General features: G+C 36.9%; 1 protein-coding gene and 1 pseudogene across 1 annotated transcript in view; both read right to left on the reverse strand.

Annotated features, from left to right (window-relative positions):
• Positions 1–19093, reverse strand: part of COL5A2 (collagen type V alpha 2 chain) — a 146600-nt gene that overhangs the window by 37516 nt on the left and 89991 nt on the right. The window contains exons 9-20 of the mRNA XM_015077654.3: positions 17758–17802; positions 16752–16805; positions 16053–16106; positions 14924–14977; positions 11972–12025; positions 8766–8819; positions 7539–7583; positions 7044–7097; positions 4081–4125; positions 2929–2982; positions 600–698; positions 62–106 (exon numbers count right to left, since the gene is read on the reverse strand). Of these exons, the coding sequence (XP_014933140.1) occupies positions 62–106; positions 600–698; positions 2929–2982; positions 4081–4125; positions 7044–7097; positions 7539–7583; positions 8766–8819; positions 11972–12025; positions 14924–14977; positions 16053–16106; positions 16752–16805; positions 17758–17802 (657 nt within the window). The remainder of the gene's footprint in view (positions 1–61; positions 107–599; positions 699–2928; positions 2983–4080; positions 4126–7043; positions 7098–7538; positions 7584–8765; positions 8820–11971; positions 12026–14923; positions 14978–16052; positions 16107–16751; positions 16806–17757; positions 17803–19093) is intronic.
• LOC106979708 (heterogeneous nuclear ribonucleoprotein A3-like) lies at positions 8826–11965 on the reverse strand (annotated as a pseudogene).

The raw sequence follows: 19093 nt of genomic DNA on the forward strand, positions 1-19093 counted from the left end.
AATGTCCAAAGGATTGCATCCATTTGAACTTCACGTGGCATTGATGCAGTTAGTTACTCACCGTTGGGCCTTTGGCACCAGGTGTACCATCAGTTCCTACTGCACCCTAAAAGATCCATGAAAAGTTTACAAAATATTAAGCCATATCTAGGATGCTGTCCAGATGTCAACCCACATTCCAAAAGGAGGCAGAAAAATTATTGTAAAAACAACCACCATGGGGAACCTGAGTTCGAGCACCATGCCAGGCTCTGTGCTGACAGACAGCTCTAAGCCTGGAGTCTGCTTCAGATTTTGTCTCTGTCTCTCTCTGCCCCTCTCTAACTCACACACACACACACACACTCTCTCTCTCTCTTTCAAAAATAAACATTAAAAAAAATCAACCACCATTATATCATAAAACTCGCTTTATGACTAATTCCCTCTTCCATAAAATAGATAAAATTTTGCAGAGTTGACAAGAGAAATAGGTTTCTTTAAACAGTTGGAAACACTCATTCAGAATTCAAAGGGGATATATTAAAACTGTTCTGACGTTATAAAAGATGACAAACTTTCTGTCAAGAACACAATTCTTAAATGTACTGGGAACTTACGGGAAGACCTTGAGAGCCCACTGGACCTGGTGGCCCAGTTTCACCTCTTTGTCCCTGGGGACCTTCAGGGCCTCTTGCCCCAGTGGGACCCGCTTCTCCCTAAATGGGTACAAAAAGAAATGTTATAAGAAAAATATAAATGTGGTGTCATTCAAAGTTTATTGCTTATTTGGAGCCCTACATGCTATACTCAAGTATTTTTAAAGGGTGATGAGCACTAATCAGTTTATAAGGGTTGTGTGTCTAACCTAGCTTAAGGAGTAGACTCATTTTCCAACCCATCAAGTATGATAATATCTTCAGTATTAACAGCAGAGTAAAGTGGTCAAGGTAACCTGATATCTACCCTTATTTCAACCCATGAAAGTAGTCCAGATAGTAAATAAAAATACAGATGCCTCGTTAAGTTTTAATTCAGATAAATAACAAATAATTTAAGTGTAAGTTTGTCCCAGGCAATATTTGGAACATATCTATACGAAAAATTTATTCTTTACTTATCTGAAGTTTAAACCTAAGTGGGTTTCTGTATTTTATCCAACATATTAGGTCCCAATGTAGATCTAATCCTAGAGAAACCTGGACCTAGAATTTCAGAACTAAAATTCTAAGCCTGAGGAGGTTCATTAGTGCTAATAAATATATAAAATCCCTACTGACTCTCTGAAATTCAAAGAACTGGACATGGAAGTTTATTTTTCATCCAGAGAAACAGAGACCATGGAAGTACTTTATAGGTATAGCAGAACCGTGGCCAAAAATGAAGATCTGGAAACTTTATGCTTGGCAGGGGAGGATGGTAGGATAGGCAAACAATTTCTGAGAAAACCAGCTTTGCTAAGCGTTTGACTTTATTAAACAGTCTTTAGTAGCCAAAAGCCAGTACTAGAAAAACCCAGGAGGAGAAGGAATTATGCAGAGTGAGCTGTTATATAAATTGCCATTGCTAATGAGGTCTTCACTAGATGCCATAGTAGGAGCAGAAACTACTTTCTGCCAAGTCTTAGTCCTAGGCATTGTGAGTATTCTTTCCTTAATTCTCTGGCCAAAGCTCAGTTTGAGGGTAGAGGGTCTCACAGGAAGGAGAGAAGGAGTTTTGGGAACATGGGAGGTTGGGCCCTCCATGGCCAGAGTCAGTGGTGGTAGGGTTAGCACTTCAGGGAGATCAGAAACAGAGGGATCTCAAGAAAGTCTTATCTGCTTGAGTGCACAGTGAGCTCTCAGTGAAACAAGGGACTGGTTGATGAAACGACTTAGGGACAGCATCATTTTAAAGTAGCAGCATTCCTGTGGCACAGAGTTTAAAGACAGTGTTAGAGAGAGCCCGAAGAATAATTTAACCCGATGACTCTCACATTTGAGAGTATTTGAAATGTTAGCTATGGACTTTTTGTTGTTTTTGTTTCACAGTTCAAAGCCCATTTGTGTAGCACTACCAACGAGAAGCAAGGACCTATATTGAGGGCATCCTCTGCATCAGGCAGTATTAGAGTTTGCATTGCTCTCTCATGTAATCTTCAACAAAATCCCATGAGAAAACAAGACTTACAGAAGGAAAGTGACTGCCATGGCCACAATCATTTTTGTACAGCAGAATCTTGTGAGTAAATCCCTTCTTTGAGATGAAGAAAATTATGGCCAAGGGAAACTGGGCGTGAGGGGTAATCCAGTGTACTGTGTTGTTTAAAGTGTGAAAACAGTGTTCTGAATGTATTCACTAATTTAGCTAATATAATCTTAATAACCTCTTACTGTAATCCTTGAATTTATCACCCAAAATACTGAAAGAACACATTGTGACTCACTACAGATGTAAATCATCCCAGCAGAATGATTTAATCCAGTCCCCTGTGGAAAGCCAAATAGCCTCCCTGCCTATTCCTTTCATGGTTGTGTAAATGGTAGGGGGCCTGGGTTGGAATGAAAGCCAGCATTGTGTGAAAGAACAGCCTTTTGACAACCTTTGACTTATTTTAACCTCCTATTGTTTAGAACATTCTGCTATTTATTACTGCCAGGCACTGTATCCAAGAGCAGAGTTCCAATTCAGATTAATCTCTTACTCTTTGCAGCTGTTACAATTGTCTAGTTTAGAGTTCTAATGCAGCGGATTCTTTGATATTACAATTGTATGATTAGCAGTAATTCTCCTTTAACTACATATTGCATAGTAATCTCATTTTTAAATTTATTTCTTTTCCTACCATTATACACACTGAGAATCCTCTAGGTTTTTTCCTTAGTTAAGAGTGACTTCCATAAAATTAATGACATTCTCATATCATCAAGTAATTCTTATAATCAAGAGTTAAATATATTCACATTTTACCTTCATTCCAGGATTTCCTGGAAAACCGGAAGATCCAGGGATCCCAAGAGGACCCTATTAAATGAAACCAGAAAAGTGATCAGATTTTTAAATTGATATCTAATTAAGTCATCTTTTATTCTTTGACAACATTCTGTATTTTGACACATGAGAATAATCCACTTAGTACTTTAACATCACAAAGATAATGTAATTTTATTATAGTATCTTCCAACATTGATATGAAATAGTGCTAAAAAACTTGTCCAGTGGTATTAAACACAATAGAATTTCTTAGTTCTACTATATAAGAGAGTAAGTCCATCAAAACACAAATTGTTTGAAACAACTGCTTCTTGAGAGATGTACTTTCTTTGTATTAACGAAGTAATACAGTTTTGAGAAAGTTGTGTTTTATACCATAATCTAGGTCTCTTTAAAAAAATGATGCTTAAGAATCATTAGGATATTTCAAAGTGATTTTTGAAGGGCTAATATGTGGATATTTGTCACCATCCTACATTTGGGAAGACATGCATAGAGTTTAAGCCATTGACTTAAAGGTCAGATTTAAAGGAAATGAGTATAAGAGGAATTCCATTCTAGGTTATCCTGATTCTTCTTTGAGGATTTGTTTTAATTCCATCAGTTTTTCAGTAACAAAATCTCTTTTAAACTATAGTTATTCTTTTCCTCCCTTCTTTTGTTTCCTTTTTATGAATAACAAGGGAGAAAATATCCTAAGGGCAAATAATTCAAATCTGATTTACCCTCCTAGTATTCCCCTGAACTCATCATGTTTTTTTCATCTACCCATCCTATAAACCATGCTATATTCCTGTTCATTTTATATACTCATCTTTCAAATCTTAGCTTGAAAGTTACTCCTTTTAAAGTCTTTCTTGATATATTTATCTCACTATAAACGTAGGTGCAGGTACTCTATACCATGTTGCACTCTATAGCATAGCAGTTAGCAACAGCATTATGATACATTATTAATCGATATATCTCTCTTCCTTGATAGACAAGGCAGTTCCCAAAGATAAATTCTGTGTGTTTATCATCTTTTTATTCCAAGTGTCTGAGATACAGTGGGTGCTCTGTAAATTTTAATGAATGTACAAATGGAACAATAAATAAATGAACAAATATGAAAGTCATACAACTCACCATTGGCCCAGGTTTTCCAGGCATACCATGTGTACCTCGTTGTCCCTAATTAGGAGAAAAAGGGACAAGATAAAATTATATTTTCTGCAGTATTTGCTCATAATTAATTTGTTTTATGAAAATTCCCATGTTAAAAACTGAAGAATAAATATTTAAAGTTAACCAACAACAACCTTAACTAGGTCAAAAGCAATTAAAATACATTTTTGTACAACAATAAGGTAGGAATAAACACATCTACCCTTATAACAATAACAAAGAACAATCATGACTTAAAAAATGAAACTGATTAAAATGATTCTTCTTACTTGAATGTATGACTTTCCATCAAATGAGCTCAAAGACAATGAAATTTTGTACATCTCAGTCTTTTTAATAAGCAGATTAACTCAGAGGAGTTAAGACCCTCCCACAAACTGCCCTCAGCTAAGGTAGCATTCCCAAAATTATGCCTCTTCCAAGGTCAATGAAGCAGTACAAAGGATTGGCCCTCATTCAAGACAAGTCTGAAAAGCCATCCCGGTCCCATAGTTCTCATGGAACAGAAGACTCATGGAGACTGGGGTCTTTGTTGTAATTATAGTACAGTTTATATTCTCCATGCAACAAAGCCTGTTTTTTATTCATTTCTTCACCAATGTAGTTTCTGAGAGCACTCCCCAATAAATTTCCTGCACACCAGTCTTTGCTTTGATGCTGTTTCCTGGGAAACCTGAACTGAGACCAATACCATTGGTACCAGAAGTAGTACAAAAAAGCAGACTCTAAAATGGAATTTTAAAGCTGGATTCCTCACTGACCAGCTGGTGATCAATGAAGTCTGATTCACTCTTGACGTCTGGTGGTAATGCAGCAATAAATATTGCCTCCAATGGTAAACTAAGAGAGGGCACAAGTGTAAGAGAAAGGGCTATGGGTACAATAGCTCAGGCACTTGAAAAGGTTTAGAAGAAACAGCAATTACAAAGTTGATGGAATTGCATGAACTTGTTGAATGAATACACTGGAGAAAGACTTTGAAAGGCTAATCGTGATTAATCATCAATATAAGATTCCTTGGAAGCATTTTAAAATCTTGTGATCTTCTACAGTCTGAGGGAAGAAAATCCTGAAGGTTGGGCCCAGGGCTTGATAAAGGTTCAAGAGTTCTTGAGAAGGTTGAATTCTAAAACATGGAAAGGCTGTTATGCCATGGTCAGGGGCTTTGATTAGAAGGAATGTAATTTGACATTGGGATATCTTAAGAACTTTGAAATCTCAACCCTGAAGCCTATGGGCCTGTAGAAATTCTCACCATTCCCACCTTTAACAGCTTATACTTCTCCCTTCCTTAAAGATGTTGCAGAAGCCTCTACTTTATCGGACAACATATGCTATCACCACCAACACCACTTGCCCCTGCTGGTTGGCCACCAGACCAATAGCTAGCATCAAGTCACAAAATAACTGAGTTGAGGAAAATCTTCTTCTGATAAAAGAGGGAAAATACACCCCAAAGGAGCTTTGAGTCCTATACATCATGTAGAGCCAGAATCCAAAAGAGAATGTGTGGGAGTAGGTCCTGAAGGTACTGGATCGTGAGGGGAAGGATATAAAGTGGAGAACTTTAATGATATGGAAATACTCTCCCATGATACACATTTAACACTCTCATAAATATCCTGAAAGATGGTATTAACATGGAAGATGGTTCTTGGAAACTCAGAAAGAGCAATGCCCCACACTAAGTGAGGTAGAAATGCCAGAACTGTCTTGGCAGACAGCAGAAGAAAGCACAGAGAAGTGAACACACTAGATCAGATATATTATGTAAGGATGGATACATCAACAGTTGACTATATTCTACAATATTTTCTATGTTTCCAGAGGACAGCCTATCTTCAAGGGGACAAGGATGGGCCTAGTGAGAAGGTCTCACTTCTCCCAAACCAGGGCCCTGACTTTGACACCATTGAGAAACTCGAAAGTGGTTTTCTTCTGTAGGCTAAGGGTAACATCAGGGGATGCTGTAAACCTGAGTGAGATTCCTGATACTAATGGGGATGATAAATGTAAAAATAATAGAGGCAAGGTGGCAGTCCTTAATTGTCCAAATGAAAACAGGTAAAATATAATGAATTGCAAGGTTGAAATATTAGCTGCCTAACCTTCAGAGATCTATGAAGAGAATTAATAGAATATTCCCCCTTTCTAGCTAGGTTCAAGGTACACAGGCAGACAGTAAAAGTATTTCTCAATCTATGCATTTAAAATAAATCAACGACAAGGGTGCCTGCATGGCGTAGTTGGTTGAGCTTCCGACTTCAACTCAGGTCATGATCTCACTGTTCGTGGGTTCGAGCCCCGCGTTGGACTCTGTGCTGACAGCTCAGAGCCTGGAGCCTGCTTCAGATTCTGTGTCTCCCTCTCTCCCTGGTCCTCCCCTACTCATGCACTGTCTCACTCTGTCTCTCAAAAATAAATAAATGTAAATTTTTTTAATAATAGAATAAATCAAAGACAGATGATAAAGAAACTCAGCTCTTGTAAGGGTACACTCAGTACTTACCTTTCAGGATTGTGATGGATATAAAATAAAGATAATGGAAGAATGCTTGGCATATAAAACCTGCTTGAAAAATGTAACCTATTATTATAATTTTACTGCTATTCCCAATTTCATATTTTCCCATGGACTATATTCCATGTTGCTGTAGGTTTTTATAGTTTTCTTAACTTCAGCATTCAGATAAGTAAGCAACAAATATACTGTGGTTATATAAGATGTTAACATTAACAAAAGGTAGGTGAAGCATACACAGAAACTCTCCATAGTATCTTTGCAACTTTTCTGTAAACTTAAATTTATTTCAAAATAAAAAATAAAGATAAAAAAATAAATTTAAATGTAGGCAACCAGTACCATAGTCTCATTTAAAAGACATGTTCAGTTCATCTGAGAGGGTTGAAATATACATACTTACAGGAGCACCCTGTGGCCCAAGTCTCCCTCTTTCTCCTGGCATTCCCCTTGGACCCTACAGATGAGAGAGGGGAAAAAAACCATCTCTTAAAGCATCTTATTTGAATTCTAAGGTAGTTTGACTACATCACTCAACTCAATCGAGACTCAATATTATTAGCTACCAAACAATATGACCAAACAAGGAGCAACTTCAGGTTTGAAACTCTCTACCTGTGGGGATACATAACCTACCACCTCTTACCTAAACAGATTTCAATTTATATAGCTTCAATGGGCTAAGTCTATAATAATCCTGATTTAAACACTAAGAAACAAGAAACTTTTTCTATTCAAAGGGTGCAATTCTCTGAGTGTGCTGGTCTGCCAGCTGGTAATCAAGATTACTTCATCAGCTATCATATTTCCTCCATGTGTTTTTTTATTTTGCATTTAAACATTCACTTAATATAGTCTAAAAAGCAAAAAATGCTCAAAGTATTAAATTGATACATACCATAGGACCCATGGCACCCATTGGACCAGTAGGGCCAGCTTCACCCTAAAGCAAAAATGAGATTATAGTACAGTATAAGAAACCTACAATTGATATTCACATCACTTTTTCTACGCATATGTCATTTTAAAAGTATATTTTCAAACTGGCTATTTGAAAGGCATACTTGAAATGACGGACCTCAAAATTCTGCTGTATTACTTTTTCTCAAAGAGCGATGGCAATTTAGTTTCTATGGAAATAAGTATAAAATAAATTGAGGATATAAACAAGATTGATGGAACTATCACATTCGCCCACATTAATTAGTATCAACAAAGTAATTATATGTTTATGTCTGATGATACTTAAGCTCAAGTAAAACTTTATATAAAGTTAAAATTGATTAATATTCCTTTAAGATCTATTATAGGAAGTTCAAAAATTAAAAATTTAAAGCCAACACACACACACACACACACACACACACACACACACACACACATACATATATGTATGTACATATATCTCACATTTATATATATTTCACATGATGCTTCCCACTAAAAAGTCCTCTGTACTTCTTCTATGGTCTCTCTCTCTCTCTCAACATAAACACATCTTGGGAAGAAACAACAATGGCTAGAAGGCCCTGGAATCGAAAGGGTACTTTAAAAATTGAGCAAATCGGGGCGCCTGGGTGGCTCAGTCGGTTGAGCATCCGACTTCAGCTCAGGTCACGATCTCGCGGTCCATTGAGTTCGAGCCCCGCGTCGGGCTCTGGGCTGATGGCCCAGAGCCTGGAGCCTGCTTCCGATTCTGTGTCTCCCTCTCTCTCTGCCCCTCCCCCGTTCATGCTGTGTCTCTCTCTGTCTCAAAAATAAATAAACGTAAAAAAATTTTTTTTTAATTGAGCTAATAAACTACCTAAACCTCTCAGATATTTTTGAAGGAGAAAAAAAAGAGTGAACTCGCAGTACCATCTTCATCCACCCATCTACACCCATCCTACACTGGTATAAACCCAGTGCCATGGTGGCTACTCTTAGGGGCAAATTTAATCCATGTCATGTACCCTGCTAAACCTATTGTCACTCATCTATGAAAAATTATATTTATCTACTCAACTATCCCTTTTCTATACTCCTCTTTCCTCCAGAATTTAAGGTGGTTCTGAAAAAACTGGTAGGGACCTGACGCAACCCTGAAAAGCAATTGTGGGATTAGATTAAGCTACTGTACAGTTACCTTGGAACCAGGTGCTCCAACTTCACCTTTAGGGCCTTCAAGACCTTTGTGTCCCTAAGAAGAAAAATATAAATTTGTGTTTTTCTGCTTTTTTTGATTATTAGATGTGTAAAAGAAGAACCAAAAATAGGCTCAAAGAAAGTGTCTTATAAAAACAGATATTTAAAGTCGTTACCCAAAATGTTTACAAATTCTCAACATTTTGTGAAAGCCTATTCAAAGAAAATTAAATTAAAGGTTTTTTGAAAGTCTATTCAAAGAAAATTAAAAAGGTTTCTCCCTTCAAATAACATTTTTAATTTATGATGTTCTCCCCCTTTAAATTTTTGTGACTTCATAGAAATTTATTCTGTAACTACAAATGAAAAACTTATGGTGGCTTTATAGAAGACAAGTAATTATAGAGTTTATATACCTACAAGATATGGGTTATAGCCGGGTTGATGTTCAAAATAATTAATAACTAGTAGAGCACCAAGCATTCTAATCAGAAACTCACTACTCAAAACAGAGACCAACCAGTATATACTTATTAAATATCAGCCATGCTTTGTGATAGATAGATGATAGAAAGATGATAGATGATAGAAGATAGATAGATAGATAGATAGATAGATAGATAGATAGATAGATAAATCTATCAACCTGCAGTTTTTGGAATTTTGAGATTTGCTTCATTTGAAGGTAAATATTAATGCTGTTACATTCACAAATATGCTAACTTAAATACCCAATTCTATTTATCTAAAACACACATTGCAAACATACAAATATCTATTCACTCCATATGTCAGAGCGCATTCATTTCATGGTTTAAATGCAGAGAATAGACTCCCCTTAAAACTGCAAGTCAGGAGGTGTTTCTTTACAGTTAACTTTAACAAAATTCATACAAACTAGTAATTAACAATGATCTTCTTTACTTGTTAACTCACAAGGAAACACATTCAAAACTGCATTGTGTTAAAGTTTCTGTAGTAAAATGTAGAAAAACTGAACTATGCAAATATTGCAAAGTTAAAAATTCCTGAATTTTTTGTTCCTGGTACCACTACCACAATTTACTAGGCAATATACCTGATGTAATGAAAGACAAAGACAAAGACAAAGCCACAACAGATAAAAGACCTCAGGAACATACATCAATTTAACACCACGTTGCATTAGTCAATAACTGCACTGTTTGCAAACAGTGGCTATGACAGACGTGAACAAAAAGGGTTTCCTGCTTAAGCTGAAATAACTTTTCTGACTATGGATCATCACTCCTCTCTGGCAGATTTTTACAGTTCCTCTCAAGTATTTGGGATGACTGCCTCAAAGTAACCTGCAGCTTTCCTGACAACTCCTCGCTCTCTCTCCTGCTAAGAACTGTAGCTTTTCCTTCTGAATTATTTTAGCAGCTTGTACCACCATATCCACCACTTCCACCACCAGATCCATAACCATTACTGTAGGGACAAGCCCACGTTTCTTCCACCAAAACTGCCCCCTTCATGAGTCTATAATTTGATTGCTATTGTCCTCTATAATTTCCAAAATCATTATGGTTCCCACCACCACCATAGTTGCCTCCAACATTTCCTCCTTCATGGTAAGCATTATATCCTCCACCACCAAAGCCAAATCTGCCTCCTTGGTTTCCATATCCTGGTCCACCACCACCATAGCCTCCTCTACTATTGCAAGCAGGACTACCCCCATAGTTGCCACCATCACCTCCAAATACACTTTATCCACCATCACCTCCTCCAAAACTACCTCTGCTGCCATTGTCTCCACCACCATAGCCTTCTCTTCCACCAAAGTTTCCACCATGGCCAAAGCTACCGCCACCTCTAAAGTTTCCTCCACGACCCATAAAGTTGCCAGATCCAACTCCATGACCTCTTTGTGATCTAGCAGACTGCATTTCTTGTTGAGAAACGGCCTTTTCCACTTCACAATTATGCCCATTAGTAGTATGGTATTTCTGAACAACAATTTTATCAACCTTATCATGATCATCAAAAGTTACAAAAGCAGGGGCGCACTGAGTGGCTCAGTCGACTAAGGGTCCAACTCTTGATATTGGTTCAGGCAGGTCGTGATCTCACAGTTCTGTGCTGATAGTGCAGAGCCTGCTTGGGATTCTCTCTCTCCCTCTCTCTCTCTGCCCCTCTCCTGCTTGTGCACATGCATGCACTCTTTCTCTCTCAAAATAAATATTTTTTATAAAAGTTATAAAGGCAACCCTCTCTTTTTTCCACTCTGCCTGTCCTCCATAACTTCTATGGTTTCAATCTTGCCATACTTTTCAAAGAAGTTTCTCAGGTTATACTCTTGTCTATCTTCTGTCATGCCACCAGTGAACACTTTCTTCATCGTTAGATGGACAGAATCCTCTCTAGAAATACCTCTCTTTGGTTCCCCTTCACACCCATCAACCTTTTGTTGTCAAGCACACATTGCTGTTGCCTCCTCCTAACACAAGAGCGATTCACAAAACCCAAACCCCTGGGGTCTCTCATCACCACGAAATCTGTGAGTGTGCCATGTCTCAAAATGTCCTCTGAAACCATCATCTGTAGTTTCAAAGCTCAGACCACCAATAAACAGTTTTCTCAACTGCTCTAGTTCCTTTGGATCTTCTTCCTCCTCCCCCTGCTGGCGGCAGCCACTGCTGAAGTCAGGCTGGGGGTTACTGGGCAGCAGTTTTACCTCCATTTGGAGTGATATGTAATTTCCATATATGTAGATAATATATAATAATTACATATTAATTATCTTGAGTTATAAAGACAGAAGCATTCCATGCCTTCCACATCGAGGTTGACTGGGCCCATCCTATGTTTTAGTGCACTTTCTAGTATCATGTCACTTATTTCATTATGAAGCAGTTATTTTTTCTTAACTGTAAACCTTATTAGCCTGAAGCTGACAACCATGGGATTTTTCTCATTCACCACTATGTCTTCTTTTGCACCACAGTAGCCAGCACGAGGGTAAGAACACAAAATATATTTGTTATAAAATCAGATAAAATTCAAAGGAAATAGAAAAAAGCATTGTGAAGTTGGTGACCAGAGATGAATACTGACACTACAGCCAGTTAAAGACAACTGACAAATAGAATTGTAAAGATGTTAAAGGTAATCCCCCCCCCACCCCAGACCCTACTGGTATAAGCCATGGTATCTGCAAGGATTATAAAGGATTGAACTTACTCGGTGACCCTTCAGGCCTGGAAGACCAGGAGCCCCAGGAAATCCTCGAGCTCCCTGTGGGAAAAAATAGAGAAGGCATTTGAGAGTCATTAATAAGAACAGGAAACTGCTTAATACACTTTTTGTTCAAACTGAAAATCTAATACATAGTTTTCCACTAACATACCAAAGAAGAGAAAGGGGCAGTGTACTTTTAATCTGTCGAAATACACCTAGATGATCAAAAATTAGCAAAGCAAACTCACTGTTAGGTATGGAAACATGACTTACACAAAAAGGCATGGATTAATGCCAGGTATTGATTTGATGACATTTCCAAATTTTGAAATTATATCACTGCATTATAATTAGTAGCAAAAAACCCCCACAACATAGAAAAAACAAAGAAAAAAACAAGAAAATAAGCCTGAATCAACATGTTCAATGTCTGAATCAACTAAGTCACTGTACATGGAAAAAAACCAGAAAAGTAACTTAAGGAAAACTATGCTTTCTCTATATTGTGCTTTACTTGTGGCAGAAGAATCAATAAACTTGTACACACCAATGTGTTTTATTTTCTCTGAACTACTAAATATTGGCAGCAGAATATGATTGGGGAGATTGCATTAAAATGTGATCAGAAATTGATTTCAAGTAAAATGTTCAGAAGCTTTATGGATTTGTGATTGTTTAAAAGATTAATTGAAGAAATGAAATATCCAACAGAAGGGATGGTCAAGAAATACGGAGAGAACAAGTTGGTTCCTTGACTCAATAACTCCTTAATTTATGCTAATTTTATGCATCCTCCACCTAAGCATAGTGAATAAAAAACAATAGAAATCAAACAGAAAATTAAATCCAAATGGTATGACTACTTTGAAATGATGCTTCAAACTTTTTCCTCATACCCTCTTAAAATAGATAAGGACCCGGTGACTTAATTGTTCAGTTATTCTCATTGCCTACATTAATTTGGTTTTGAACTGAATGCTATTACCACTGGTACCAGTCGATTGAGTACACTGATAGCATAGGTTGCTGTATCAATTATTAACAATTATTACTATTAATCTGCATATGCCTGGCACTAAGCCTTACGTGAGTGGGCATTCAAGGAATAATCATTGTATAAACAACTGAAGAAATGGTTTAACATTTCTTTTAACACTCAAGCACTTTTCCTAAGCCTTTCCTAAGGAACTTCTCTTATTCTAACACAATCTTACACAGATGGAAAAGTATTCTGTTTTGTACATCATCGCCTTCATTCACTGTTTCCTAAATGAGTGAATACTCCTTAAATGAAATTCATATGATAAAAGCAAAGCAATCATTCCTCTGTGACCTCTTGTAGGGAAAATGTCTCAGTAGTGCTTTAAGGAAGGATTATAACAGTCAGGGCACATCAAACCACGTTCTCTGGACAAATAAAGTTCCACTAATTCTTCTGTTTACACAGCCCTGCTTAGGAATTCCTCACTTCAAGAACTTCCTTTAAGTTTTTCCACTGGAATGCTCCCCTTTACGTAGATTTGCTCCCCCTCTTTCCTGAGCAGAAAACAGTACACTGAGCCTACAGGAGAATTACTGAACTATGTTATTTCAAGTAATTAGTTAACTTTGAGTTTTTGTGGTCTGCAAGGAAATTCTCAAGTGATTACATATCTCTAATGCAACAAGAAAATGAACCAGATGTACCAGTACTCATAAAATTTTCTCTTTCTGCTGACCCAAGACTGTCATCACACCCCAATCACATGTCATTGCACAGCGCTCACAGAGTGCATCTGTGACATGCTGGCAGGGCCTGCTTCCTCCCCATGGAGGGCCCACACTGAGAGGATGTGCAAGAGTGCAGCAGGGTGGGAGTTCAAGCCTGGACCGGCTGACGTGGACATCTGTGCTAATGACTAAACCTCATGCCTTCGTCTGCACTGACTCCCCAGGCTGATGGGGGAGGAAAGGAAAGAGAGAGCAGGGAGCTGGGAAATTGGTTTTATATTTGAAACTAATCCTTACAGCCCTGTAAATTCCCTTAAAAGATGAGCACTCATTTATTTAAAAAAAATCCAAGCATTGAACCTCAATACTTTTCAGGAAGTAAATGGAGACTAATTCAGCACTATTGGTTGTATTGATTGCAAGAAACATTAGAAAATCATAGGAAATGCAGGGAGTAGAAGGTTAAATCCATTTAGAGGATGCCAGACAAGAAGAAACTTTAAGAGCAAGAATGTTAAGAGGGTTTCACTTGCTGATCTCTAATTTTCCCCATTGGCTGCGTAGCATATCCTAGGAGAGGGCCTATAAAAGTAACATGAGTGAGGACAGAAAGGTGGGTTTAGAATATGGCCAAGGGGCTCAGATCCTGAATTCTGGTGGAGCGCGTCACCAGGGACATGTCTCTGTAGTAAACCAAGGGGGGGGGGGGGGAAAACAGCTCTGTTAGGAGTGCTGGCCATCAGTATATCTTGTCATAAGATTTTAGGGTCCAGAACACCAATTAAGGATTTCAGCCAACATTAGGGTTTGGAGAGCAGCCAAAGAGGCATAATTTATTGCCCCTATCATATATAAAAGACAAATCAATAAACTTTCAAGCTGTTCTTTTTGATATGTGAACAACAAAAAATAAAATATTAAAAAGATAAATGGGATTAGGATGTTGGGAAATGTAAAGAGGTCAGGCTGGTGACTTTGCAAATTTGACAGTAAGTTTGGAGAGTATCCGTATTAGGTTATAAAATGACTATCTGATGCCAATTGTTCATATGGGGCCAATGCAAAATAGGAAATTGGAATTAGCTATCACTCTGGCAAAATGTACTGCTTTACGATGACAGAAGGGAACATATGTTGGTGAGAGCTACTAGTCCACATGCATAGAATGAAGCACAAGTTAATTTTAATGTTCTTTGCCTTTCAAAGTTGGCCTTCATGGCATTGTACTGACAATTATAAACTTACTGGAGATCCTGCAAATCCCACTTCACCAGGGTTTCCATTTCTACCAGGTTCACCCTTTAAGGTAAAAAAAAAAAAAAAAGGCAAGGTGAGGGAGAAACAAAGAGGATTCAAATGTTCCCTTCTAAGACTAGATGACAAATCAATTGCAGACAAAAGACTTTTTAAGAAAGCTCATGCCCAAAGCTCTAAACAGTATAAAAGTACTGGCTCTACTCCTGATGGCAATCCATTAGAGCAAGTCAGTTTGTGAAGTTCTCATTAATTTATCCAGAAGAAGAAATTAATATAAATTATACTAGTCTGACCTAGCTTACCATTTCATAAACGTTAAAATTTACACACATGTACACACAGAGGCATATGCTATGAAATTCTATATCCACATGTGGCACTGAATTAAAAGTTTTTAAGAGTACTACTTGTCATTTCTTGTGATAAACTAAGAACTACTAGACATATTTTCCTTATGACCAAATTCAATGTAATCTCCTTAAATAAATCTCACGACACACAAGGAGAAAGTATTTACTTGCTGTAGTATCACAGAGAAATTAATGATTTAACCATGGTTTTATCCTCAACTTTGGTACAACTAACAAAAAAAATCCAGAGAAGCAAATCTGTTTTTGCACCCTGTTTTTAGATCACATGTTATTACTGTTAAAATCTGAAGTTGAGTCTCAACTTTAAAAATGAGGAAATGGCTTTTTCAGCATTGGAGAACAATATTGGCACTATACTCTCAGCACGTTAAAAACTCCGTTCAATGAAGACCTCGTGATGATGGTTAGCCATCAGAGCAATGTATTTTTCTTTAAATTCATTTCAAAGGTTCCACCAGCAAAAGTTGTGGCTATCATGACAGCAATTCTAGTATCTTACAGAGAAATTATAATGGACAAAAAAACCTTGGAATACAAGGAAAAAGAGAATACCTAATGATATAAAACCATCAAAATTAAGAATACTTTTAGATTTTGTAAAACCACACTCTGAGTTCTCCAGTTTTGTGTGCATTTAATGGAAGCTAAAAGTGGAGAAAATAAATTGGGAATTAATGAATAATATTCATGTAGCTCCTTCTTAACTTCTGCAAAATTTCAAAGCAAAATGAAGGATGGCAGCTTACATCTTCACCAGGTTTTCCAGGAGGGCCCTCTGGTCCACGTGCACCTATTGGGCCCTAATAACAAAATAAAACAAAAGGAAAAAAAGAAAATTTACTTATATTTACCTATACCTACCAATGAGATAATCTAAAATATTGTTGAGACAAATAAAAAAATATCACAGAAAATAGCTTTATTAATATTCTGAATTTTATGTTGCATGCCTTGATTAGGTACTCAAAGGAAAGAATTTTAATTTCATGAATGCAAATATCTCAGCATGGTCTGCTAACCATATGCAAAGCCTCTGAACTTAAATACTCTACTACAGGGGCACCTGGGTGGCTCAGTTAGTTAAGCATCCACTTCAGTTTGGGTCATGATCTAGACATCTGTGAGTTCAAGCCCATGTCAGGCTCTGTACTGACAGCTCAGAGCCTGGAGCCTGCTTCAGATTTTGTGTCTCCCTCTCTCTCTGCCCCTCCCCCACTCACACTCACATTCTCTCTGTCTCTCAAAAAATACATAAATATTAACAAAATTCGAATACCCTGCTATAAGAAACATATATCTTAAGCACTGTCCATAATACAGGCCTCCTGAACTGGACTGTAATTTCTTGCTACTTTAGGAAAGAGCTGGTAAAATAAATAATTCACAACATTATTATAATGCTGGGCCCATATTTAACTGGGTCTACATGCTTACTTGACATTTACCATTGGTCCAGGTTCACCAGGTTCGCCAGGAGGTCCTGTAGGGCCAACACCACCCTAAAATTGAGAACAAATTATGTAAATAAATATAATTATATGTTTATTATATATACAAACCAAAGAAAAACAGAATAAATTAAATTGTTGGCCCTACCACTTTCCAACTTTGCGTGAGTCACTTAATCTCTCTATACCTCAATTTCCTAATCTTTGAAGTGAGAATAATCAAGCTACCTACTTCATTAGGCTGTTGTAACTCTCTTAATAACAAATGCATGTTAAGAACCTAGAATAATGCTGGCATAGAGTGTTCCATCGATGGGATAGTTATCATCATGATCATGATTGTCATCTTCTTCATCATCACCAACAACTACATTTTCTATTCACCAATGGCAGTAATATAAAATGGTGTAAGGTAAAACTCCACACACATGATAATGACAATACGGTAAAAGCTAAGAATTCTTTCTTTCCCTTTCTCTTGAAAACGTATTTCCTACTGCTGGTTAAATCACCATAAAAATTAAAAGAGCACTACATTACTATTTTATTGGTATTTGATATGCTATAGAAACAAAGTATAGTATTATATTCTTCTTAAAGATTCCATGGATTGATTACCTTGACTGTGATTTCTAACACCACATGGTGGTAGCTTCTGTGATCTGATTTCACAGCCTCAGAGTTAGCACATAACCAAATATGAGAATTTTCATTATGATGTGAGATAATGATCTGTTATTTCAGAAGCGAAGGTACAAAAATTCTTTGCATTGGAGGCCAGTCACATAAAGAATCCAGATGATGGAACTTCAGTCCCATGAAGAAACTTGAAAAACATATTGCATATATTTCTGAGCAGAAGTTAATTAAATACAGCCTGTTCAAAGTGAGCATTACAATATGAAATTTAAAGACTGGCCAAAAAACACTCATGTCACAGAGACCTTATTTGTATTTGTTTCTTTTTTGCTATAGTATGTAGTTTAATCATAAAAAGACTTACTTGCTGCCCTTGTAAGCCTTGAGGTCCCCTTGGGCCAACAGGACCCTTAAAAACAAATGAGAAGAAGAGTTGGATAGTGTTAATGACAATTAGGCCAAACATTTCAAAAATGTTGAATCAGGCTTAGAATCTGGAAAAGTGAAGCTCTGACAGCAGAAGATGATGACATTCTCCATTTGTACTCATCTGGAATGCAGCTAAATTAAAGAAGATTAAAGTCTGAACAACATTTGGGATGATTTTATACATACTTTCAGTCTCATAAAGGGAAAAAAGGATATGCCTGTATACACCCAATGTCTTTGGAACAAGAGCATTTGCATGCATGAGGGTGGTTCTGTTAAGCCAGAACAGCCAACAAAAGAAAAATCTTGGCAGGCATTATTAAACTGTCTATATCAAACTGTTCTTCAGCTTCATGGCAGAAAACTTGTGAGCACATCGAATTAAAGACTTATGAAGCCATCAACAATATTGGCTAGATTATATTAAGTGTTAATTTACAATTATCTATGGCACTGAGATTTCTGGATTCTTTTTGTCTTTCATAACATACATTTAAAGGATCAACACAGGCTTTCCCTTATTAAACATGAAATGATTATACCAAGGTATGACAAAGGGAAGAAAAGGAAAATGCAATTTGAAACATTTTATTAATAATATATCTACCTAATTTTACCTAATTTTGTAAATGTCAGGGAAAGTGAAATCAAATCAAAACCATTTGTTCTTATGGCAAAAAAATTAAACTTTTATTCTGAATTGATCAGATTTTTAGCTAGTAAGAAAGCAAAAGCCCCATTAAAAAAAATAAACATAGGGATGCCTGGATGCCTCAGTCGGTTAAGCTGACTTTTACTCAGGTAGGGATCTTGTGGTTCCTGAGTTCAAACCCAACATTGGGCTCTCTGCTGTCAGTGCAGAGCCAGATTTGTATCCTCTGTCCCTTCTCTCTCTGCCCCTCCCCTGCTCTCTCTCTCTCTCTCACAAATAAATAAACATTTTAAAAAATTAAAAAAAAAAAGATTTTCCCTCTCACTCCCCCCTCCCCTGCTCATACTCTCTCAAAATAAATAAACATTTAAATAAATAAATAAACAAACAAACAAATAAATAAACAAACATATATGCAATTGAACTTCAAATGGATGAAAACTCATATATTTCAGAAAAATATCCCAAGATAATCATTGTATGAGCCCATACTGCTAGTGACTTAAAAAGTATACAAACAATATTTTTTTAAATTTTTTTCAACGTTTTTTATTTATTTTTGGGACAGAGAGAGACAGAGCATGAACGGGGGAGGGGCAGAGAGAGAGGGAGACACAGA

The sequence above is a fragment of the Acinonyx jubatus genome, chromosome C1 (genome assembly GCF_027475565.1).
Source record: "Acinonyx jubatus isolate Ajub_Pintada_27869175 chromosome C1, VMU_Ajub_asm_v1.0, whole genome shotgun sequence".
Classification (NCBI taxonomy): domain Eukaryota; kingdom Metazoa; phylum Chordata; class Mammalia; order Carnivora; family Felidae; genus Acinonyx; species Acinonyx jubatus.